A 24537-nucleotide genomic window follows, 5' to 3' on the forward strand; every position below is an offset into this window, starting at 1 on the left:
TCGTTCGTTCGTCCTCAGTGCAGGGCAACAGGTAAGTGTTGCTTTCAGCCTGGTGCCCTCTCTCTTGGTCTGCTTGCCCACCTCAAGGCTGTATATGCTGACTCTCTGGCCTGACTAGATCTGACTTTGTCTGTTCCTTAGAATCTGTCACTCTGTCATTTTCTTTTTGCCCCCTATGTCTCTTCCTGTCTTTCCCAGTTTTCAGCTTTCCTTTGTCTTTTTTCCTCCTTGTTTCCTCTCCTCTGTTAGTTTACAAGATCACTCACTTTACTCCATCATTCTCTGACACTCTAGCTTTCTCTTATTTTTCCTTTTTCTGAGGTTTATATGTATCTTTTCCTCTAAATCTCTCTCTCCTTTTCCATCTCTTTCTTCTACTCTGTATCTCTTAGTCTCGCAGTTTTTCTATCTCTTCCATTCCTTCTCTGTCTCCCAAGAAAAGGTCTTGGTATTTTTTTTTTGCCAATTCTCCATTCCTCCCTCACTTTGACTCCTTCTCTCTCCTTGGCTGACAGCAGAGCTCAATGGGTCAGACCCCAGAGGGCCAGAGGTAGGGAGAGAAAACAAAGTGAATGTGGGGTGGTGGGAATGATGAATTGGGAAGGGAGAGATTTGAGGGAATTGAGAGATGAATAATTAGCAGAAATAAGGGGAGATGGTGGGAGAAGAATGGGGCCCTATGCTGAAAGTCAATTGATTTGTTTTCTCACCCTAATTCACTGTGAGGCAAATCATTCACCCTTTGAAAAAAAGGGCTTGGCCTATGATTTCCACAACCTCTTCTATGTTTGATTTCATGGTCTTCTAAATTTTTGTTTCTAAGAATTTCTGATTCTGATTCCAGGAATCTAAAATTCTTTATGATTTTTCCATGATGGGGAGAGGGTGCTAGGAAGGGAAGTAAATCCTGATGCTTCCAACTCCTGAAGAGAAGTGACCACATCCCCTCCAGACTTAACTGATTCTTTCAAAGCAGGCCACAAAGGGGAGAGAGAGATCGAGGAAGGCTGCAATGAGTGGTTTCTGGCTCTCTCCTGGGGTAGAGTTGTGGTTGGCCCCTCTGATCTCTGGGACTGCAGATTGGCTGCTGACACGAGAGAGGATTTTAAGGTGTAGGGAAAATCTTCTAGTAATGCTCTATCACTTGGCCCAAAATTTCACAGTTACCTCCTTGGGTAAAAGCATTGTTTTAAGAAGACCCTGGCAAAGATTGGTGCATAAGTTGTTAAATAATGGAATGAATGAATGTATGAATGAATGAATGTTCACCAGTGCCTGAAATTCCGCTTCAGTTAGAAATCTGTTCCTGTGGTAAAGGCATTGGTTACAACTCAAAATCAAGTGTCCCAGAAAGGGACCTGTTAGTGTAGGAGAGTGGATTTATGCCTGGAGTCAGGCTCTCAGTCAGGATAATGTGTAGTAATATTAGAATCATAGATCCATAGTGGTTAAGTTAGTAGGCTCTGGAACCAGATTGACTAGGTTCAAATCCTGGTTCTCCTACTTAGTAGCTCTGTGACCTGAACAGGTTACTTAATCTTTTGGGCCCTCAGTTTCCTCATCTTTGAAATAAAGTTGATATTAGTATATAACTCACAGGGTTGTCATGAAGATTAAATAAGTCAATGTATGTGAAGCATTTACAAAGGGGTATGGCACAGTGAGAACTCTGTGAGTGTTTGACTGTTAGAACCAGATGGAATCTATGGAGCTATCTAGTCCAATGTTTTTGGAGAAACTGAGGCCTAGAGAGGGAAAATACAGAGCCCAAGTTCATATAATAAGTTGTAACAGAATCAGGACAAGAATCAGGATTGAGACAAGAATCAAGTTTCCAGACCTGGTCTGGTGTATTCATGATGTTACTTCTCTTGACTATACCTTCACTTTCCCTACATAGAAAATGTAGAATATAAAAAAGAACAGATAACACTTTTTCAGCATTTACTCTAGGATAGGCACTCTTCTATATACTTTATATAGATTATCTTACTGGATCTTCACAACATCCCTGTGAAGTAGATTGTCCTTGTTATTATCTACATTTTAAAGATATAAGACATAGAGCAGAGACATGACTTTTCTAATGTCCCAGATCTAGTGAGTGGTAGAGCCAGGATTCAAATGCAAGTAGTCTGGCTCCAGAGGCTGTGCTCTTAATACCCTAAATTGCCTAAAATACTCCTTTGATTCAATTTTACTCACTCCAGTCTCATGATAGGTAGTAAGATAGAATGGAAACAGAGCCCAAGATTGGCAGGCAGAGTGAGGCAGGGCAAATTCCAGGAAAGGAGTGCCAGAACAGAGAAACTGGAACTGAAGCTTGAAAGAACTTGATAATTCAACAAATTCCAAGAAGTAGCCTATATTTTCCCAGGTCCCTGAGAATATCATGGCTGAAAGCCCCTTAGAGATGATGTGTGTACTGAACTTCTGTTTTTATACCTGGGGGTGGGATTCACCATCATCCAAAGGCAGGACTGGACTTTGCTTCCAATCTTGGGGGTTTTTCTTCACATTACATACCCCAATGTTGTCATTATTGTTGTTAATGTTGGGGAAAGGAATTTGCAGGAGCCTGGAACCTGGCCATCTGCTTTGCCTCCTCTCCCTGGGCCATCCGCCCCCCTCACCACCAATAGCTAGGGTCAGCCCCAGCCAGATGCACAGACATGATTCTAGAAAGGAACTCCTCTTCTCTTCCACACCCTGGTCTCAGCTTCGGGAGTGGTCAGACCCTAAACGTGATAAACTCTGGGAGCCTTATCTGTGGTCTGCAGGCTCAGTTCCAAGCACTTTAGCCTTTGCAGGAAGGCAGGAGAAGGGAAACTCATATCTCCAGATATAAGGTAGGCATTAAATCCAATTCATTACCTACCATATGAGGTAGACATAAATACCTTACATTTGACAGCAGATGAAAGCTGAGACCCAAAGAGGAGAAGTGACTTTCCAAGAACGTCCAACAAGGAGTTGGGGAGCTGGAATTGAAATAAGAAAAGCTAAGATTTTCTTTTAGGCACTTTCCTAAAGTCTTAACATGAGTTTCATTAGTCCTTTCAACACCCCTTGGCCTTTCCCAATTTCAGGACCCACACACCCTACCGCACATACCAATGTATGCTCTTATGACAGCCTGTGAGAGTTGGAGGAGGATGCTCTGGGATGGAACAAGGGGAAGAGGCTGCTTTGTGAGTTAGGAGGAGGGTGTTTGCTCTATGAGATCTAGAAGGGAGGGGGTATTGCTCTGTAAGAGGTGAAGGAGGTTGTCATATGACGACATGGCCACGAGCTTCTCCTGTTCACTTTTCCCTCACAACATAAAGCCTTAAATACTAGAGGTGCTGTTAGGTTCTACTAAGTAGCTCTCCTGGTGGAGGGAGGGCCTTAGTCTTACCACATTCCTCCATCTCTCTCCCATTATCCTGTCCCATATCTTGTCTCACCCTCTGATGCTGGATCTCTAGTTTATCCTTTTTCTTTTAATCTATTTCTCCCTCTTGCTATCTCTAGCTCTCTTTGTCTTTATATGTCTCAGCCCTCCCTCATCCCAACCCCCAACCCACCTTAGCCATCTCTCTGTCTCTATCCTTTGATCTTAGCTCTAACTCAGTCTCACTCTAATCTCCCTCAGTAGGGAGGGCCAAGATCCTCTTTCCTTAGCTCTTCTTTGTTGTTCACCCCCACCCACACAATCTCTGACAGAATTTCTCCTTTACCTTTGTGCCTGACTGACTCTCTGCCTCTGCTGGATTCTCTCCTCTCCTGCTTTCAGTTTTCTGAGTCTTTGTATATTCAGCCATGCTCCTTGATTTCGCCTCATATCCCTTTTTTGTCCCTCTGTCTATCTGTCTCTAACTCTACCTCTGCTCTTTCTCTCTCTCTCTCTTTTCTCTCATCTTCTCTCTTTCTCTTATCTCAGTCTCTTTCCCTACCTTCTATATTTCCCATAATCCTCTTGTCCTCTGCTTTTCTGGATCAGTCCTCTTCTCCCTGTTCTTATCTCTACCTGTCCCCTTTCCTCTTGCTTTGATCTCTCTCCCACTATTTCTGTTGTAACTCCACTACTACCATTGCACCTTTGTTCTCTTACTTTCCTCCTTTTATCTTTCCTAATTTTTCTTTCTTTATGACCCTTCCTCTATTCTCTTTCCTCCATTTGAGTCCCTGCTCATTCATTAATTTACTCCCAAATTCAACAAATATTTATTGAATGCCTACTATGTGTATTTTTTCTTATATTCTCCCCACCCCGATTCTCTCCTCTGTCTTAGTCTCTGCCTCTTTCATTCACCTATAGACTTGTTTCCCAGATTCCTTGGGTCTTGCTTTCACCTACATCTCTATCTGATTTTCAAAACTCCAGGAGAAAATCCAAAGACAGTAATATATCTGTCTCGTGGCACATGGTGCCCTTTTGTCCTATTTCCTGAATCTACTTAAGCTGGTACCTATGGCCTCAAGCTCCTTGTCTCTCTGACTGGGTCTGCTAAGGAAACACTCCGAGTGAAGCCTCATGAGCCCTTGTCAATGGCATCTGTCTGCATTAGCAGGTTGAATCTTCATTTGGCTGAGGCCAATATTCTTAGAAAGAGTCTTAGCCTTAAGTGTTGATCAAAGGGTTGGTGGGTTGTCAACTCTCATCCTGCCACACACAATCAGACTTCAATGATCCTTACCATCACAGAGCAGGTCAGTGGCAGAGTCTGAATCAGAATTCAGGCTTTCTGACCTCCAGTGGGAACTCTTTTCTTCACCTCTTTTGTCTAATGATCAGTTTCCTGTTTCTTCCTCTCTGATGCCCTATTAGTACATTTTAATATTTGGAAAGTTCTTACCCTGAAATGACAATAAAGGCATCTCTGGGGAGGGAGGCAAGCATTGGGTGAGAAGCTAAAGGCAAAGGATCAAACACAAGAATGACCCTTGGCTTTCAGCCAGGTCTTCATGGTGGAATCTCATCTCTTCCACATCTTATGCAGAACTTCGGGCTCAAGAGGGTGGCAGCAGCCATGTTGCTACAGCGTTGCCCAGTGCTTATCCGGAGCCCCACAGCCATCCTGGGCAAGATGATTAAGACTCACCAGTTCCTGATTGGTATTGGACGCTGTCCCATCCTGGCCACCCAAGGAACAACCTGTTCTCAAATCCACCTTAAGGCAACCAAGGCTGGAGCGGGTAAGAAGTCACTGTTGGCAAATGGGGGAGAATGTTTGGATCCTAGAGATAAGATTCCAAGTCATATTGGTCATCATTACCTAATAATTGGAAGGGTTCATGTGAAAAGTATCAAGGAAGAATGAGCTTGCCTAAGAGTTCACTGATCTCTGACTTCTGGCAGTATCTCTAAAAGGAGTTTCACTCTCATTCCCCTCACATTCTATATACTCCAGTCATGCTGAAACTAAAGTTGTCTGGATTAACTCTGTTTTCTTAAGTTTCTGTGTCTTTGCACCTGTCAAATGACTCTCTCCCATTATCTTTACTAGAGTATCTCATACTTCTCATGCAACATTTAACTTGGGCATCATCTCCTCTATGAAGCCTACCTAGACTTCCAGCCTGTCCAAATCCAATTCTGGGTCATGTCCCTTTCCTCTTCTAGCCCATGTCCTCCCTCCAATCCCAGCACTGCTCATAATGTGTCTTCAGTATGTGCCATTCCCAACAACTCAGGAACTCCCCTAGGGACCAGATACATCCATCTCTGTGTCTCTACCATAGCCTGAGATAGAGCTTTGAGATATAGTACTTCTCAGTGACCACTGTTAAACTTACAGCTAGAAGCTCACTGCCACTTACTCTCTTAACTTTACGTAGATTCTCCATCTTGGGCCAAGAGCCACTGTCCCTTCATGCTGTTGGAACTCCAGGATGGGAAGAGTAAAATTGTGCAGAAGGCAGCCCCAGAAGTCCAGGAGGATGTGAAGACTTTCAAGACAGGTTGGAGTTAAGTTCCACCTCATGTAACCTCTACACCTAATGCTTGATTTCACTTTATTACAGTCCTGAGCTAGGCAGCTCAGGGCAGCTAGTATACATTTCATGATGGAAGTCCAGTCTTTTCCAGGGGAACCATGTTACTCAATAGCATAGACTGTGCACTGAAATGCACCCTCCCCAATACACATACATGCTTTTGTAACTTTTAGCTATTAGTCTAAAATGAGCCCTCTAGAGTTCTGCCTCCCCTCTCCCAAGTGGCTAAATGGATTCCAACAGGCTGGGCTCCCACATTTAAGCAATACCACTCTATGACAATCTGGATTTGCATAAAAGAGTGAGTTTTGGAAGCAGGTACATTCTTTAGAAGGGTATGGAGCCCAGGTGAACTCAATTGGTGCAGACTACTGAAGGCCACACTTGAGAGTTGGCCACACTTGAGAGTTGGCCATACAGTCAACATCTTTCATAGACCCTTTTGGGATATAATTAAGAGTAAAAATTTCAAAATTGAATTTTAATGACTTTCAGAAAAGAAGAGTAAGGTACACTGTCCTGCATCTACCTTCCAAGTGCAAGACTCAGCATTGCTGCTCCAGTTATCTCACCCAAGGGAAAGTCCTAGTGAAGAGAAGTGTAATTCAGCCTATGGATGGCTTCCTGACATATAAGTCCCCACTTGGGGAGATGAGAAGGGGCTCACTTTTCGGAATATTTCTTCTCTCTGTACAAGGCTTCCCTCTTTCCTAAACTTGAATATTTATATGTTGTATTGCATTTAAAGAAGATAGCACATGCTTTCTTCCCCCCCCCCCTTTTTTTCATGGCCAATGAATCCCATACTCCTTCTCAGACCTGCCCATCTCCCTGGCCTCAACCAGCCTGAGGAAGCCATTCTTCAGTCCCCAGGAGCCAGAGAAGAATTCAGAGAAGGTCACACACCTGATTCAGAACAACATGGCTGGTGAGTTTGCTGAGGAGGAAGTAAAAGGGGTAGGAATATGGAAGGAATGCTGAAAGGGCTTCTGACACAGTAGAGGCAATGGCAAGAAAGCACTTTAGAGCCAAAGGGAATCTGAGTTTAAATTTTAATGCTGGCACTTGCTGTATCTGCATGCTTTAGAAAGTAAGTCACTCCCCTCCAGTGAGATTTTAATAACTCAACAAGTTATTATGGGAAGGAAATAAAATTACACTTATGGAAGTGCTTCTAACTTGTTATGAAGCTTCATTAAATATTAGGTGTATTCCTATTATTTCTTCTCCATGTTTCCCTCAAAAACTCTCATTCTTTGCAGAGAGCCTTTTTCCCCTCTCTTATATGTGTTTATATTCATTTTTCATAATAGAATGTTTTATTTTCCCGATATAAAAAGAATATAAAGAGGGAAATTTAAAGCACTCAGAGTTCCACCATCCACCATTAGCTTTTTGTCATACTTTTTCCAGATATTTTCCTATGACTAAACACACACACACACACACACACACACATACACAACTACACTTCCCTCCACACACATGTTGTTATTAGAAATGTAATCTTATTCCACCTTGAGTTTGTTATTACGCTTTGTTCACTTAACAATATGTTAGGGGCATTATTCCATGTCCCTAAACATAGAGCTGCATAATAATTATTAATGGTTGAAATGTGTTCTGTAGCATGAATGCAACATCATTTAGTTAACCAAGCACCTATATTTCAGGTAATTGTTTCCAACTTTTTGTGTGTATTCTTCCACTCTACATTGTATGTTGGTTTTACATACATATAAATGTATCCAAAGATAATATATAGTATTATTTTAGACTTAGTGTGGCTGTACTATAGAGTATTTAGTTATTCCTCTATTGGGTTGCTTCCAATTTTTCCTATTACAAACAGAGGTGCAACAAACATCCTTGAATGTACCTCATGTATATAGGTAAGTGTTCCTCTAGAATAGACACTAAGAGGTGACGATTCTCAGGACGTAAGGGTGTGTACATTTTCAATATTAATAAATATTGCCAATTAGCCCTCCAAAGTGGTGTACCAGTTATCAAAGAGAATCCATATTCTCACACGCTCTCCAGCACTTAGTATTACCACATTTTAAAATCTTTATCAATTTGATGAGTGAAAATTTGTTTTTGCCTTTTGATTTTCCCCGATTAAGCATCTTTTTCTACATTTATTGAATTGTCTGTTTATATTATTTGCCCACTTTTCTATTGGGTTAAAATTTTCCATAATAATTGTTCAGAGTTTCTAAAATATAAATTCTGGATATCAATTTTTCTGTTAAACATGCTGCAAATATTCCCCTAGTTATGTCAGCATGTGCATTTTAAAAACGCTTGGTACATATTTCCAAACATCCCCACAGCAAAGATGTTTCCAATTTACACCCCTACCATATAAGTTGCCATCTGCAACAATCATGATTTCTGTCTCATGGATAGAGTTCTGGAGTTCAACAAGCCCACTGGCATACATTATTTCAATTTATCCTAAAAGTAGGGTTGCTCCATTTTGTAGTGGTAATGGTTAAAGAAGTAGACTCTAGGTCACTTATTTGTAGGCCACTTATGTGCTGTATGACCTTGGTCAAGTTACCTAACCTCCATAAGCCTCTGTTTCCGCACTTGTAAAATGGAGATACTAATAGAACTTACCACATAGGGTTGTTATGAGGAATAAATGAAATAATATCTGTAAGTTCCTAAGAGAGGGTATTACATGTAATAGGCACTTATTAAATGTTGGCTATAATAATATTATTTAAAATTATTATTATTATTATTACTACTACTACTATATTACAATAATCATAATACTACTACTATGTGTCAGACACTAGTTTGGGTATATTACATTCTGTTTGTCATCAGATGGTCACAATTCTGCAGGGAAGATACTATTAATCCCATTCTACAGATGAGGAAATTAAAACTAAGAGGATTCATGACTTGCTCAAGATTACACAACTAGGAAGTGGCAGAGTTATGACTAGAAACTAGACCCATCAACATTCTTCCACTGAAACTAGAAGTAGTGATTCTAGTAAGGAGGGTGCCATACTAACCTTGGGAAAAGAGATGAGGCCATGCCAAGGCTAGGAAGCCTGAGTGAATGTATAAATAAATTACTAAGTGAATGAGTCAGTGAGTAAGCAAAGGGATGCTTGAATGAAATAGTAGAGAGTTAATGTGACCCAGTAAGTTAATGACTGATCAAATAAATGAATAAATGGAAAGAGAATTGGAGAACACCAAATGAACAGCATGAATAAAATATAGACTAGCCAGGAAGTAATTTAAAATGAATCCTTCTCATCCCCATTTCTACTCCTGCAGGAAACCATGTCTTTGGTTATGACCAGTTTTTTAGGAACAAGATCATGGAGAAGAAACAGGACCACACCTACCGTGTTTTCAAAACTGTGAACCGCTGGGCTGATGCATACCCCTTTGCCGAACACTTCTTTGAGGCATCTGTGGCTTCAAAGGATGTGTCTGTCTGGTGCAGTAATGACTACCTGGGCATGAGCCGGCACCCTCGGGTCTTGCAAGCCACACAGTGAGTAGTAGGGTCTGAGCCATGAGCTATGGGGAGACATCCAGAGAAGAGCCAAAGCCACGCATGGAAGGAAAAGGCAGAGCTGACAGTGGAAACCTTGTTTCCACCCAACACCCCTTTTGTCCAAGGTCTTCCAGCAAATCTAATTCTCAGACATGAACTAAGTCAAAAGCTATGTTTTCCAAACTCTTTGGTGTCCAGTGCTACAAAGGAAAGGATGAGAAACCAAGCAAGGCCCACTCTCTATGAGTTCTTACTCTGGCTGCAGAATGAGTATTGCCAGAGATGATGTGCTAACTCCTCTAGAAGGTCTTCCAAGCTAATCAAGCTCAACATGGCTTCTCCCTCCATCCCTGAGTGCTTTCAGCCTGAGAAGGAAGGTCCATTTCTCCCCATTGTTCCCAGCCTGCCCTCTACTTGGTCATATAGGACACAGCTCATAGAGTCACTAAATCAATACTGACCCCCTTCAAGGAAGAGAAACCTACCCAGTTCCTCAGAATCTGACAAGAATTTCTTCTTCTTGTCCCCCCTCTGTTTTCTCCTGGCCAGAGAGACCCTGCAGCGTCACGGAGCTGGAGCTGGTGGCACCCGCAACATCTCAGGTACCAGCAGGTTTCATGTTGAGCTGGAACAAGAGCTGGCTGAGCTGCACCAGAAGGACTCAGCCCTGCTATTCTCTTCCTGCTTTGTGGCCAATGACTCTACTCTCTTCACCTTGGCCAAGATCTTGCCAGGTAAGCCTGGTGCCTGAGCTTTGTTCAGGGGTGGTATCCTGCACTACAGCATCCAGGTTTAGTGCCTCCATCACTCCTTCCCTGTCTTCTGAGTTCACTTGCTCCCATTGCCCTTCCTTATTACCCACCTTGCATCTCCTCAACACTGGATGACTATATCCCAACCTCACAGAAGGGTAACATCATAAATTTATCATTTCCCAACTCAACTGCACTCTTAACACTTATAAACAGTCCTTTTATGTCCTTATATCAACTTTTTCAAACTTTCTTCCCCCTTCTAAAACCTGTAGCTACCTCCTCCTTCACTCTTAGCAAATAACCTCACATCTTACAACACAAAGAAAACAGAAGCCACCAGACAGGCGCTCCTTTAACTTATAGCCACCAAATCCACAAATTCATCTGACTGTTCATGTACCCTTCTTTCATTCTTTCCTTTTACAAATTGAAAGCGCATCTCTCCTTCTGCCTAAAGCCAATCCCTTCACTTATACACTAGATCCCATCTGAATCCCATCATCTTCCTACTCCCCCATTCTCTAGCCAATAATGTCTTCAACTCATATGCCTGTCATCCTTCCATCAGCCCAACTCTGGATGAATATAACTCTCCACCTTCTTCTTTTTTTTTTTTTTGCGGTACGCGGGCCTCTCACTGCTATGGCCTCTCCCGTTGCGGAGCACAGGCTCCGGACGCGCAAGCTCAGCGGCCATGGCTCACGGGCCCAGCCGCTCCGCGGCATGTGGGATCCTCCCGGACCGGGGCATGAACCTGTGTCCCCTGCATCAGCAGGCGGACTCTCAACCACTGCGCCACCAGGGAAGCCCTCTCCACCTTCTTTATGTCAATCCTGGTCTTATATAATTGCTCAGATGGGAGCCACTAAAAATTCATGATCCCCAATGTCTACCAGGTCCTCTATGCTGCCTGGCAATCCTGTTTTCATAGTCAGCTCTCCAAGTCTCCAAGGTAACTTTGCCAAACCCCGATCTCTTCAGCCTTCTTACACCTCCACCTGACCTTCAACCACAGCAAATGACTCCACCTACCACCACACGGAAAATAGAAGACCCCACGCAGTAATGTCCTCAACTTCTTGCCTCAAACTACTTATAAACTCACGAGCATTCCCCTATGTCCTCTCCTCTCTCCTTCTCTCCTGTCACAGTAGAAGAGGTGCCCTTTTTCTTGTTGACTAATTCTTACATTGGTGCTCTGTGTCCTCTACCTCTTCAGGAACCTTGATCTATGAGTTCTCTCTCTCCCTCCTGTATCTTTAGCCTCTCCCTCTCTTTAAAAATGATGAAGTATTTTGCATCTCAAAAAAAAAACCACTTGCCCTCATCACTCTCTAGCTACTGCCCTTCTCTCTCCTCCCTATAATAGCCAAACTGCTTGAGAGAAGTCTCCACACTTGTTATCCACTTCCTCACTTCCTGTCTATTTTTCAGCACACTGTAAACACCTCCACTGCTTCTCAGAAACTTTTTCCGAGATCACACATAACCCCAGCTAAAGCCAACATCTTTGGGAATGTTTTCAGTGAACCCCCTCTTCAGCCATTAGAATTCAACTTCTTTCCATTTCCTCTGCCACCATCCTCACCTAGACCAACATCATTTTCTTGATTTCGCCTTTGCCCTCCTACAATATATTCTTCACAACAATCAGATCACATTTTAAAAATGCACACCTATCTTTGTTACTCCCCTGCCCCAAACCCTTTAATAGATACCCACTGCCCTTAGGACCAAATCCAAACTCTTTATAATGCCTTCTAAAGCCCTCAATAATCTGGCCTCTACCTATCAATTCAGGCTCATCTTTTGACACCCCTCCTCTCACTCTTTCATTCAGTAATATATTAATTCATATATTCATTCACTCACTTGAAAATCAGTAATTTGTTTTTTATCCATTCATTCATTCAGGAAAGGTTTGCTTAACATCTAAAGTACACTTAGACTTAACCTGGGTACCAGAGACAGAAAGATAAAAAGATGTGGCTCCTGCTCCCTAGAAATTCCCAGTCTACTTATCTTTCACAGCAGGTCCTCCAGGAAGTCATGCCTGATTTCCACAGGTAGAAGTGATCCTTTACTCTAATGACAGGCCACAGTTCCTTGATGTCAGTGCAGTTTTGGGGGCCCAGGGATCAACTCCATCCACCAATTTCCCATCTCTACCTGTTCTCCCAGCATTGTCCAGTAAAAAGCCCTGAATTCCTCAGGTCCTAGAGAAAGGTCTTCCCCTCTCTGGACCTTAGCTTCCTCACTTGTACAGTAAAGGGATTAGATTCCATGGTCACCAATGGCCCTTCCAGCTCTGACTTGTCATGAGCTTATGATTCAAATTGTGAAAGTCTGATGAGTGTCTACCCTGTAACTATAAGCAGAAGGATGCTACCTGGAAGAGGTGGGATTTCATCTAGATCAGGAAGAATCTAGCATCAGTCCAAATCAGCAAATATTCCCTGGGATAAACTCCTTTCTAAGGCTTAATCTTGGTGTCTAGGAGAAGGAACCTAGGTCCTGTCCTCAGAAAACTCTGGAGCTTCTTGGGAAATTCAAATTTCCTCCACCTCAAGATAGTCAAAGGCCAGACCAGAGTTAGAAATGCCTGGAAGGAAGAGTGTAGGAGTCAGAATTTCAGGGCAGAGGAGTTCTTCCAAGAGAGGAAGAGGTGCTACAAAGGCTTCCAGAGGATGGAGAAGCAGAGCAGAGTCTTTAAAGGGAGGAAAGGGTTGGCTCTCTGCCCCTGTCAGGTCAATCCTGAGGTTGAAGTGTGAATACTGGGACTGAAGCTTAAGCATTATGCATCTGGTTCTTCAGGGTGCGAGATTTACTCAGATGCAGGCAACCATGCTTCAATGATCCAAGGTATCCGCAATAGTGGAGCAGCGAAATTTGTCTTCAGGCACAATGACCCTGACCACCTGAAGAAACTTCTAAAGAAGTCTAACCCTGAGACACCCAAAATTGTGGCCTTTGAGACTGTTCACTCCATGGATGGTATGTATATGTGTGAGTGTATGTTTACTAAAATTGGTCTCACAAAAACTATGATGATAATGATAACAGCTAACATTTATAGTGCTTATTATGTGCCAAGCAAAATTATTAGTATTTTACATGTATTAATTCACTTAATCTTCACAACGATTCTATGAGGTAGATGCTATCATTATTTCTGTTTATTTATATGAGGAGATTGAGACATAAACAAGTGAAGTGACTTGCCCTAGGTCACACAACCAGTAACTGCCAAAGGATGGAGGCAGCTATTACACTGATCTCAAATGTTAAGAAACTAAAGTGCAGAGACAGTATGCAATTTGTCTTGGTTGGCTCAGTAAATTGGTGCCAAAGTGAGTAGCTGCACCCTAGGATGTACGATTCCAATTCCTTCACATGACACTCCCTCCATTAGAAGTGCAAATCAATCATCCCAGTGTCTGGTTTCTGCAACAGAAAATTTCACAAACCATTGCCTGGGAGATTTTTCAGGGTCCAATATCATCCTACCTCTTTTCTTTTCCCAACTGAAACAATGCTCAAATCATTCCATTGTTGTCCCTTTTAAGCAGACGTCATGTGTTTTAGGCATAACTTTCTGGATTTATTAAAAGGAAGAGGTCCTCACTTCATTTCAACTTGTCACTTTTCCAAGTGAAACAAAGGAGAGTCCACTGTATTCTCTGATTTAGCCAATGTAAGTGCCATCACATCAAGCAATGGTGATGCACAGGCTGTTGAACCAAACTATCCATGTTCAAGTCCCAGTATGACAACTTACTAGCTTGGGCAAGTTTCTTAATTGCTCTGTGTCTCAGTTGCCTTACCTTTAAAAATGGAGATGATAATAATAGAGTAGCTGCGAGAATTTATGTAAGTTAACTGATATAATGAACTTATTGTCATGCCCTCTTTCACAGTTCTACAACTAACAATGATTATATTTCTACCACTGAGACTACTCTAATTCATTCTTTTTTTTTTTTTTTTGGCCACACTGCATGGCTTGTGGGATCTTAGCTCCCCGACCAGGAATCAAACCTGGGCCCTCAGCAGTGACAGCACAGTCCTAATCACTGTACCACTAGGGAATTCCCTCTAATTCATTATTTCTGTAGTGAAAGCCATGTTGGAACCATTCTACTTCCTTACACTTGCAAATGAATGGTTCCTGATTCTTTTGGTGGAAACCCTGCCTAAATTGTCAACCATAGGGCTGAATTCCTCCCACTGAAATGATGCTTGAGCCATCACACTGTCCTCTTTGTCTTGGGCTCCAACTCCTGTGGTTTTCTCCCCTCCTGTTGTCCCAGCTCATATACTTTTATCCAGGCCTGGAGTCCCTGTTCCCACCAGAAGAAGTTTCTTCTGTATTCCAACTCCCTGTACCACTAGTTTCCAGCGATGGGGAATGGCAGAAGTGTGGGTTCTTGTATATGTAGAGTGGCCACAAATTCTATACATGAGAGTCACAGCCATTTGAAGACCTTAAAAATGACTATCAGCATAGAAGATGTCTAGAATAACAGGGAAAAATGGTAAATCTGCATGGAAAATGTACAGGAACATACAGATTACTTCTAATTCACTTTCATTCAGTATATTGAGACTGAGTCTATGGGTGGGGGCCCTCAGGTAAAAACATTGACAGAGATGAGAGAGAAATATATTCCCACAGAGACACAGAAAAGACACAGAGGCACAAAGAAACTCAGAAAGAGACAAAGATATAGAGAAAAAAAGTCTGAAGTCAGAAAGGTAGATAAAAAAGGGACACAAACAGTAAGAAAGAGAGAAGTGAGAGAGGAACGTGAGGGAGGGAGTGAGAGAGACACTGACAAAGAGACAGAGGGAGGAAGTGGAGAAGAGAGAGAAAAACAGAGGCAGAGATAGAAAAATAGAGAAACAAAGATGGAAATAGCCACAAAAAGAGAGATAGTGACAAAAAGCCAGAAAGACAGAAATAGGGAGGACCAGTGAAGAATAATAATATTGACAGGGCTGCCAACAGTACTTGGCTGAGGGAGTGAGCAGGATCTAAAATCAGGACTACATTAACCTGGAGCAAAAGTTTATTTTTTTCAATTTATTTAAACAAAGGCATCATATAGGCTAGTGCCAATCCTAGATGGAAATACACAGACTTGTACAGAAAAAAAAAAGAAGCAGAGAGAGGCTGGCAAATAGCATAAACAAGATGACAGATATTATCAGAATGAAGTAAAAATAGAAAGAGGCAAGTCTTAATCACAGGTTGGAGAAAACACACACACACACAGCTTGGGTGGGAGTGGGGTGAAATTAGTCAACACATATAAAGAGATTTGGCATAGCCCCAACTGACAGTGCACACCCACCTCCTTTCCCAACCTAAAGTAGTTATGGGTCACAAATTCCGTGCTGGAGATGGAGCTGGGGAAGGGTTATGATCTACCTCTATTTGTTGGCTTTGCTCAGGTGCCATCTGTCCCCTTGAGGAGTTGTGTGATGTGGCCCACCAGTATGGGGCTCTGACCTTCGTGGATGAGGTTCATGCTGTAGGACTGTATGGGTCCCGGGGTGCTGGGATTGGGGAGCGTGATGGAATTATGCACAAGATTGACATCATCTCTGGAACTCTTGGTGAGTGAGTCCCTTGGGTTGCCCTTATATACAATCCAGAAAGGAAGCCCCTAGAAGACCCTTTTCTTCCTCCTCCCCACAACTGCAGGAGCTATTCGGGTAGAATTTACAGCCCCAGGCTATGGAACTCGTGGATTCTCTCATCCCACTCCCACCCCACTGCAGAGTTGCTGAGAAAGTCTGGGAGGGTTTTCTGAGAAGACCCCTGAGCCAGGCCAAATAGCCAAGTTCAACTCAGTGAGTGGAGAGTTGTGGTTCTAAACTCCTCCCCCACCCCAGCCCCAACCTTCATTTTAGCTCCACTTTTGGGCCTAACCAGTTGATGGTCCCACCCAGCTCCTGCATATCTAGTCATTGCATATGGCAGCCCTTGAAAGTCCTATCTCAAAGCAGCAGAATTATCAGCTCTGTCTGCCTTGTCATGGACAGGGGAGATGAACAGAGGCCTGTGAAGGGAGTCTGGAGCTCCAGCTTTTGGTATACCGCCTTGTGTTACCTGGTGCATGACCCTGTTCCTTGGAGGACTGATAATGGGGTCTGTGCATATCCTCCTCATTCTCCTCCTTGCCTCCAGGCAAGGCCTTTGGCTGTGTGGGCGGCTATATCGCCAGCACCCGTGACTTGGTGGACATGGTGCGCTCCTATGCTGCTGGCTTCATCTTCACCACTTCTCTGCCTCCCATGGTGCTCTCTGGGGCTCTGGAATCCGTGCGACTGCTCAAGGGAGAGGAGGGCCAAGCCCTGAGACGGGCCCACCAGCGCAATGTCAAGCACATGCGTCAGCTACTAATGGACAGAGGGCTTCCTGTCATCCCATGCCCCAGCCACATCATCCCCATTCGGGTGAGAGCCCCACACTGCCCATTTCCTTCTCTACCTATCTCTTCTGGGAGCCTTCCCACACCCAGCAAACCGACACCTGTTCCTGTCAACTCTGCTTTCTTGTTAATCATCCTCCTTATTGCCAGTTTTGTTGCTGCCCTTTTTGAAAAATTATCAGTCATTCTGGATTAGCCAGTCCTTTTTTTTTGTTTGCATTATCTCATGCTTATTTTGCATTAGCTATTATCCCATGCTTATTAGACTGTCCTGACCCTCAGTTTTTTCAAACTGTGGGTCAAAACCATTAATGGGACACAAAGTCAGTTTAGTGGGTTATGATTAGCATTAAAAAATAGAAGAAATAGAATAGGAAATGTTGGAGCACATCACACATAGTAAGGGTATCGTTTTATGAGAAATTTGTTTCAGTTGCGTATATGCACATTTATGTGTATGTGTGTATAGTACGGTCATGGTGTGAAATGTATTTCTTAATGGAGAACTGAAGTCAGAAAATAGAAAATCAAAATCCATGGGGCTAGTTGCTACTTTGGATTCCCAACTATGTTTGTGTTTACTGCCTTTAAAAACGAACCTCTGGGGCTTCCCTGGTGGCGCAGTCGTTGAGAGTCCGCCTGACGATGCAGGGGATGCAGGCTCGTGCCCCGGTCCGGGAGGATCCCACGTGGCACAGAGCGGCTGGGCCCATAAGCCACGCCATTGAGCCTGCGCGTCTGGAGCCTGTGCTCCGCAGCAGGAGAGGCCACAGCAGTAAGAGGCCCACACACCGAAAAAAAAAAGAACCGCTATTGTATGTATGTGCCACACATTCTTTATCCATTCATCTGTCGATGTACACTTAGGTTGCTTCCATGTCCTGGCTATTGTAAATACAGTTGCAATGAACATTGTGGTACATGACTCTTTTGATGGACCTAGAGACTGTCATACAGAGTGAAGTCAGAAAGAGAAAAACAAATACCGTATGCTAACACATATATACGGAATGTAAAAAAAAAAAAGGTTCTGAACCTAGGGGCAGGACAGGAATAAAGATGCAGACTTTGAGAATGCACTTGAGGACATAGGGAGGGGGTAGGGTAAGCTGGGATGAAGTGAGAGTAGTATAGACATATATACATTACCAAATATAAAATAGCTAGTGGGAAGCAGCCACATAGCACAGGGAGATCAGCTCAGTGCTTTGTGTTCACCTAGAGGGGTGGGATAGGGAGGGTGGGAGGGAGATGCAAGAGGGAGGAGATATGGCAACGTATGTATATGTATGTATACATGTATGTATGTATATGTGTAGCGGATTCACTTTGTTATACGGCAGAAACTAACACACCAGTGCAAAGCAATTATACTCCAATAAAGATGTTAAAAAAATGAACTGCTAATTCTTTCTTAAATTCTTAAATGACATCTATTTGTGTGTGTCAGTAAGCTGGGGTATGGTAAGGACAATTTTTTGTGACCTTTATTGATGAGAATGGTCACTGTTCTTGGGCCAACCCAATGTTCCCTTGAAAGACTGCTTTTGTAAATATGTTTCTTTAATTAACCCAGTGACAGCACCCCAGAGGTGGCTTGGAGGGGTTTATCTTCTTACCCAGAAGCACCCCAAATTAACATACTAGCTAAGTATGCTTGCTCTGCCAACAACTTCAAGACAAGGTCCCTAGTGCCACCTCCACCTCCTTTCATTTTTTTTTAATTGCAGTATAGTTGACTTACAATATTGTTAGTTTCAGGTGTACAGCAAAGTGATTCAGTTATATATATATATATATTTTAGATTATTTTCCATTATAGGTTATTACAAGATAGTAATAGTTCCCTGTGTTATATATTTAATAGTTCCCTGTGACTATAGTTCCCTGTGTTATGTAGTAAATCCTTGTTGCTTATGTATTTTATGTATAGTAGTTTGTATCTGTTAATCCCATACTCCTAATTTATCCCTCCGCTCCTCCCTTTCCCCTTAGGCATCCATAAGTTTGTTTTCTGTGAGTCTGTTTTCTTTATAGATTCATTTGTATTATCTTTTAGTCTCCACATATAAGTGATATCATATAATATTTGTCTTTCTCTGTCTTACTTCATTTAGTATAATATTCTCCAGGTCCATATATGTTGCCACAAATGGCAATATTTCACTCTTTTTATGGCTGAGTAATATTCCACTGTGTGTGTGTATGTGCTGCTATGAACATTGAGGTACATGTATCTCAAATTTGCTTGCTGCCTCTGAGCAACTCCTTGATAGAAATTCTAGACCTGCCACTGACTAAGCCTCTTATGAAAAAATATGTCCCCAAATTCAGTGGTGTTCCTTGATCTGGTTCCCTCCACCTACTTAATGGAGCTAGTGATAGTGGTCCCAGGGTAGCAGATACTGACAGCCTTTTCTCCTGAGCCCAGGTGGGTGATGCAGCACTGAACAGCAGGATCTGTGACCTCCTGCTCTCCAAGCATGGCATCTATGTGCAAGCCATCAACTACCCAACTGTCCCCCGGGGTGAGGAGCTGCTGCGCTTGGCACCCTCCCCCCACCACAGCCCTCAGATGATGGAAGACTTTGTGGGTAAGTCCTCAACGTGGGTGCCTACAGTACTCTCCTTCCCTTCAGCCCCAGTATGTGAAGAAGTTGAGAATGGATGCCATTCAGTTTAAAAATATATTCCTGGAACATCTATTATGTGCCAGACCCTATACTAGGGTCATAAATTAATGAGAAAGTCCTTATACTCATAAGGCTTCAGTTTGGTTGAGGAGATCATAGCAGACCCAAACAATGACTTCAAGGGCTGATCAAAGTTCAACAATGTATGGGGGAGTTGTGGGAGCAGAGAGGAAGGGCCTGACCCAACCTGTGGGATTCTAGACAGGCTTCCTAGTGGAGATGACACCTGAGCTGAGTCTTACAAAGCTGTGTGGTATTGGGCCAAGAGAAGAAAGAGGGTGTAGTAGGGGTATTCCTAGCAGAAGGAAGAGCATGAAGAAAGGCAAGGAGGAGGGTGAGAAGTAGCCTGGGACTTATCAAGAATAAGCAGGTGTTACTGGAATGTAGGGTAGTAAGAATGGAGGGGTGGAGGGCAGTGTTTATCTATGAACCTACAAAGACAACACAAGATTTAGAGGCTTGTAGAGCTGAATAGCTTGGGTTTTATCCTGAAGGATGCCAGTTTAGATGCTCCCTGGTGGTCTAGTGGTTAGGATTCGGCACTCTGAAAGATGCCAGTTTAGTCAATTCACCTAAAGTTTACTGGATTCCTGTTGGGTGCAGGGCCTGGCATAGAGCAGGTTCTCTTTCTAGGTCTGTTGGGTGAAAGACACATAGGCAGTTGATGGTATAGCAAAGGAGACAGACATAAACATGGATCATACTGGTCCAGTGTGATGAGTTCCAGTACTCTGGGAACTGGAAGGAGAGTGCTCATTTATGGCTAGAGAGGGTATAGGAAGGGTGAAGTTAAAGAGGCTTTATTGGTAAGGAAGTCCTGCTGCACCTTGAAGTACATGTGGTATGGTGTAAGGACATTCCAGAATAAGGGAATTCCATGAGCATGGACCTAGAGATAGGAAAACAGAGGGCAGGCATGGGCAACAGTCATTCTGTTTGTCTGGAGCATAGGCAGAATGAGAGTCCCGGGAAGAAAAGACAGGTAGGTGCCATTCATTCATTCATTTAAAAACATCAAATAATGCTAGCCAACATTTATTAAGTACTTACCACGTGCCAAGAACTATTCTAAACACTTTACATGTATTAACTCATCTAATCCTCATGGGGTACAGATGGTATTATTAGTATTTCCATTTTATACATGTAGAAATTGAGGCATAAAAATATATAATAACTGGTCCAAAGTCACACAGCTATTAGATTTGAACTGCAGAGTCTGTTTCTACATCCATGCTCATACCACTAGACCTGTATACTACCTCTGTGAACTAATGATCTAGACTTCTGGACCTTTTGCTCAGTCCTCTCACTTGCTCCAGGCTTCAATTATAGACCTCTCAGTACTCTCAGTTCTCTGAGTGTCCATTTATGCTGGGCTTTTGCAGGAAAGAAATATGAGGCATCCACCATGACTCCACCAGTCAGTCCTTCAATGTCATAGCCAACCCATCACAAAATCTTGCAAATGTTCTCTACAATCGCTCTCTAATGTCTTTTCTCCACTGCCACTTCTTTAAGCCATGTCAATGTGATTTCTTCCTAATTTTCCTGCTTCTCTCTTGCTTCCTTCTAATCCCTTATCCATATTGACCACTAGAGGGATTTTTCTAAAAATCTGACCATATAGCTCTCTTGCCTAAACCTCTTCATTTTTCCCTATTGTCTAGACTAGAGCAGTGGTCTCCAAGGTGAGGTATGCAAGATGATCCATAGGGTAAGGGGATTTATTAGAATTTTATGTTTACTTTTTATATTAAAAAATAGGAAATTAAGCGTGACTGATATTGATCTCTAATATATAGCGTGACAATGATATACGTATATAGTATATAAAAAATAAATACATTGGAGGTACATACTACAACTTTTGTACTAATAGGATGTATAAGCCCCCAAATTGGAGACAACTGGCCTGGAGAACAGGCAAAGCTCCTTGGCATGGCATTCAGTGCCTTCAACATGGTGAACTCTATGCCCTCACTTCTTGCCCACATTCATTTTATTTCTCCAGCTACACTGAATGATTTATAGTTCCCTCATTTTGCTCTAGCCTCTTACCTCTGGGATTTTGCTAATGATGCTCCCTTCTGATTGGAATGCCCTCCCTCACCCCTTACTCTGGCTTACTTCTTTTCATCTTCTAGCCTTAATCAGGCATCCTTTCATTCATTCTTTCGACACATATTTATTGAGTACCTACTGTGTGCTAGACACTGTTCTAGGTGCTGGGGATCCAGTAGTAAACAAAACAGACACAAATTCCCTATCCTTCTGGAACTTACATTCTAGTGGAAGGAGATAGTCAAAAAACACTTTAAAAAGTAAGTGCAGGGCTTCCCTGGTGGCGCAGTGGTTGAGAGTCCGCCTGCCAATGCAGGGGACATGGGTTCGTGCCCCGGTCTGGGAAGATCCCACATGCCGCGGAGCAGCTGGGCCCGTGAGCCATGGCCACTGAGCCTGCGCGTCCGGAGCCTGTGCTCCACAACGGGAGAGGCCACAACAGTGAGAGGCCCGCATACCGCAAAAAAAAAAAAAAAAAAAAAAGTAAGTGCAAATTAAATAGCATGGTAGTTCTAAGCACTATGGAAAAAATAGAGCAGAAAAAACGTGCTGGTTGGGGGGATACATGGGCTAGCTTGGAGGAGGGTTAAATGGAGTGTTATGGGTAGAGACAACCAAAGTGACACTTGAGCAAAGATATGAAGGAGGTGAAGGAGTTAGCTGGGCAGAAATCTAAGAGAAGGGCATCCCAGGCAGAGAGAACAGCCTAAGACAAGGAAGACCCTAACACAGCAGTATTCCTTCTGTATTTGAAGAACAGTAAGTAGATGAGTGTGGATGGAGTGGTGTGAGCAAGAGGGAAAGAGACAGAAAACTGAGGAGGGGCAATGTGGGCTAGACTGTGTAGGGTATTATAGGCCACTGGAAGGGTTATGGCTTTAACTCTGAAATGGAGAGCCTTCTGAAGGATTTAAGCGGAGGAGTAACATATCTGATTCAGGTTTTAAAAGAATTTCTCTGACTTCTATGTTGAGAATAGACTGAAAGACTGGGAGCAGGGAGATCCATTAGGGGGCTACTGTAATATTCTGGGTTAAGAAATTATGGTGGCTCAGACCTGAAAATAGCACTGTAGGTGATGAGAAGTGGTCAGATTTTGAAGGTAGAGCCAATGGTATTTGCTGATAGACTGGATGTATGGTAGGAGAGAAAGAGAAAAATAAAGGATGGCTCAAACATTTTTGTACTGAGCAACTGGAATTGCCATCAACTGAGATGGGTAAGGCTGAAAGTAGGGTAGACTTGGTGGAGAGTAGGGAGATCAGTAGCTCAGTTGTGCTCATGTTAAGTTACAGATGCCTACTAGATATCCAGGTGGAGATATAGAAATGCAATTGGATACACAAGTCTAGAATTCAGGATACAGCTTTAGGCTAGAGATGAAAATTTCAGAATCATCAGCATACGATGGTATTTAAAGCCATAAAACTAGATGAGATCACACAGGGAGTAGGCATGAAAAAAAGCCAGGGACAGAGACACAACTGAGGTACTTCTGACAGCAAGGTCAGGTTCTGTCCTCTGGGCTCCCACTCCCTCTAGGAAAAACCCCTGCCCCAGGCTCCCAGGTCACAATACTGACGACACTGTGTGGGTAGTGTCAGTGTCACCTTCCTCACCAGGCTAGGAGTTTCCAACTAGATGGATTCACTTCTTGAGCCACAGCATGTGGTACAGGTACTTAGGGCTTGGTTCAGGCCAGGTCAGTATAGCTTCAAATTATGTCACATGAGTGCTTCTCAAACTTTTATACATCACAGCACCCATACACAAATGCTAACATTCATAGCACACGGTGGAGCAAACTGAGGAGGATACCTCTGGTTCCGAGACATCTCAAAGGGTTGAGGGGATATCTTGGCACATCTGTAATGTGACACAGGGATTAAGACCTACTCTAACCAATTATTTCCCTCCCCTCCCCTCACTACCTTCAGAGAAGCTGCTGGCAGCCTGGACTGAGGTGGGGCTGCCCCTCCAGGATGTATCTATAGCTGCCTGCAACTTCTGTCGTCGTCCTGTGCACTTCGAGCTCATGAGTGAGTGGGAACGTTCCTACTTTGGGAACATGGGGCCCCAGTATGTCACCACCTATGCCTGAGAAACAAGCTGCCATGGATCCCCACCACACCTGCACCTCTCTTGGGGCTGGGCCGCCTCCTGTCCTCTGCTTTGTTGTGTGCCTCTAGCTGACTTGAGCCTGAAAATAAAGAGCAAAGTGTAGCATTTGTAGCCCTTTGTTTGACAGAGAACAGACAACTACATTATACCTGACCCCCTTAGACAAGTGGCAGAGCCATGAGGAAACCACTGATCACCTGTTGGTCTGACCATCCCATTTTACTGATAGGGAAACAGATCCAGAAAAAGGAAGAGGCCAAAAACTACACAGTGAGTTAAACAAAGAGCCAGGACATTTGGCAGGTTTATATCAAATGGCTCTTTCCCCATGGTTTCAACAAGAATCCAGGGATTGACTCTTCATGCGTAGGCCCAGAAACTCAGGCCCCAGGTAGCCTCTGAAGCCAGGAGGTGGAATCAGCCCAAACCAATCTGCCTGAAGAAAAAGACTGGTTCCCCAAAACTTTGGAGATATTTTCCAACAGAGAGAATGGATGTCCTCCTCAATCCATTATCCTCTTTGCTTCTCACAACACCTTATAAAACAAGACTTATCAGTTCTGTTTCCCAAGGTGAGAAAGAGGCTTGGCTATAGCAAGCAACTTGTTCAAGGCAATGCTCCCAAACTTTCTAGGTCATAACACACTGAAAACATTTGCATGGCACGCTTGGGTGAATTAATGGTATTACTTGTCTAGGAGGCAATCTTTTCTGACACTTGTGCAATTCCTGGTCCTGCCTGGCAACTCTAGGGTTGAGGGACCCATTTCTTTCTACCCTGTAACCCATTTGTGGCAGCTGTAAGACACATCAGTTGAGAAACAGTGGTTTAAAGCTACACAGCCCACCTGAGCTTCCTGCCCCACCACACCCACCTCCCTTGCTGATCCAACCTCAGCAGTGCAGGGAACCCCAACAACTCAACAGAGCACTTTAATGGTAAGCACCAATCCTCC

General features: G+C 43.2%; 1 protein-coding gene across 2 annotated transcripts; it reads left to right on the forward strand.

Annotated features, from left to right (window-relative positions):
* ALAS2 (5'-aminolevulinate synthase 2) lies at window positions 1-23691 on the forward strand. Of its 2 annotated transcripts, XM_065900618.1 has the most exons (11): window positions 1-31; window positions 4983-5178; window positions 5821-5943; window positions 6797-6907; window positions 9286-9508; window positions 10061-10245; window positions 13081-13260; window positions 15721-15885; window positions 16460-16728; window positions 19135-19297; window positions 23398-23691. In XM_065900618.1, the coding sequence occupies exons 2-11, from the start codon at window positions 5013-5015 to the stop codon at window positions 23559-23561; spliced, it is 1749 nt and encodes a 582-aa protein (XP_065756690.1). In that variant the 5' UTR covers window positions 1-31; window positions 4983-5012; the 3' UTR covers window positions 23562-23691. The 2 variants fall into 2 exon arrangements, with proteins under 2 accessions (XP_065756690.1, XP_065756691.1); XM_065900619.1 differs by lacking the exon at window positions 1-31 and having other exon boundaries at window positions 5013-5178.
* Window positions 23692-24537: the final 846 nt, after the last annotated feature.

This window comes from Phocoena phocoena, chromosome X (assembly GCF_963924675.1).
Source record: "Phocoena phocoena chromosome X, mPhoPho1.1, whole genome shotgun sequence".
Classification (NCBI taxonomy): domain Eukaryota; kingdom Metazoa; phylum Chordata; class Mammalia; order Artiodactyla; family Phocoenidae; genus Phocoena; species Phocoena phocoena.

Bases quoted from the DNA above. Each gene is read 5' to 3' on its own strand.
- ALAS2 (XM_065900618.1), top strand. From the start codon at position 5,013: ATGTTGCTACAGCGTTGCCCAGTGCTTATCCGGAGCCCCACAGCCATC. The intron at 9,509-10,060 runs GTGAGTAGTAGG...TCTCCTGGCCAG, and splicing joins CGGGTCTTGCAAGCCACACA to AGAGACCCTGCAGCGTCACG. The intron at 16,729-19,134 runs GTGAGAGCCCCA...TCCTGAGCCCAG, and splicing joins GCCACATCATCCCCATTCGG to GTGGGTGATGCAGCACTGAA.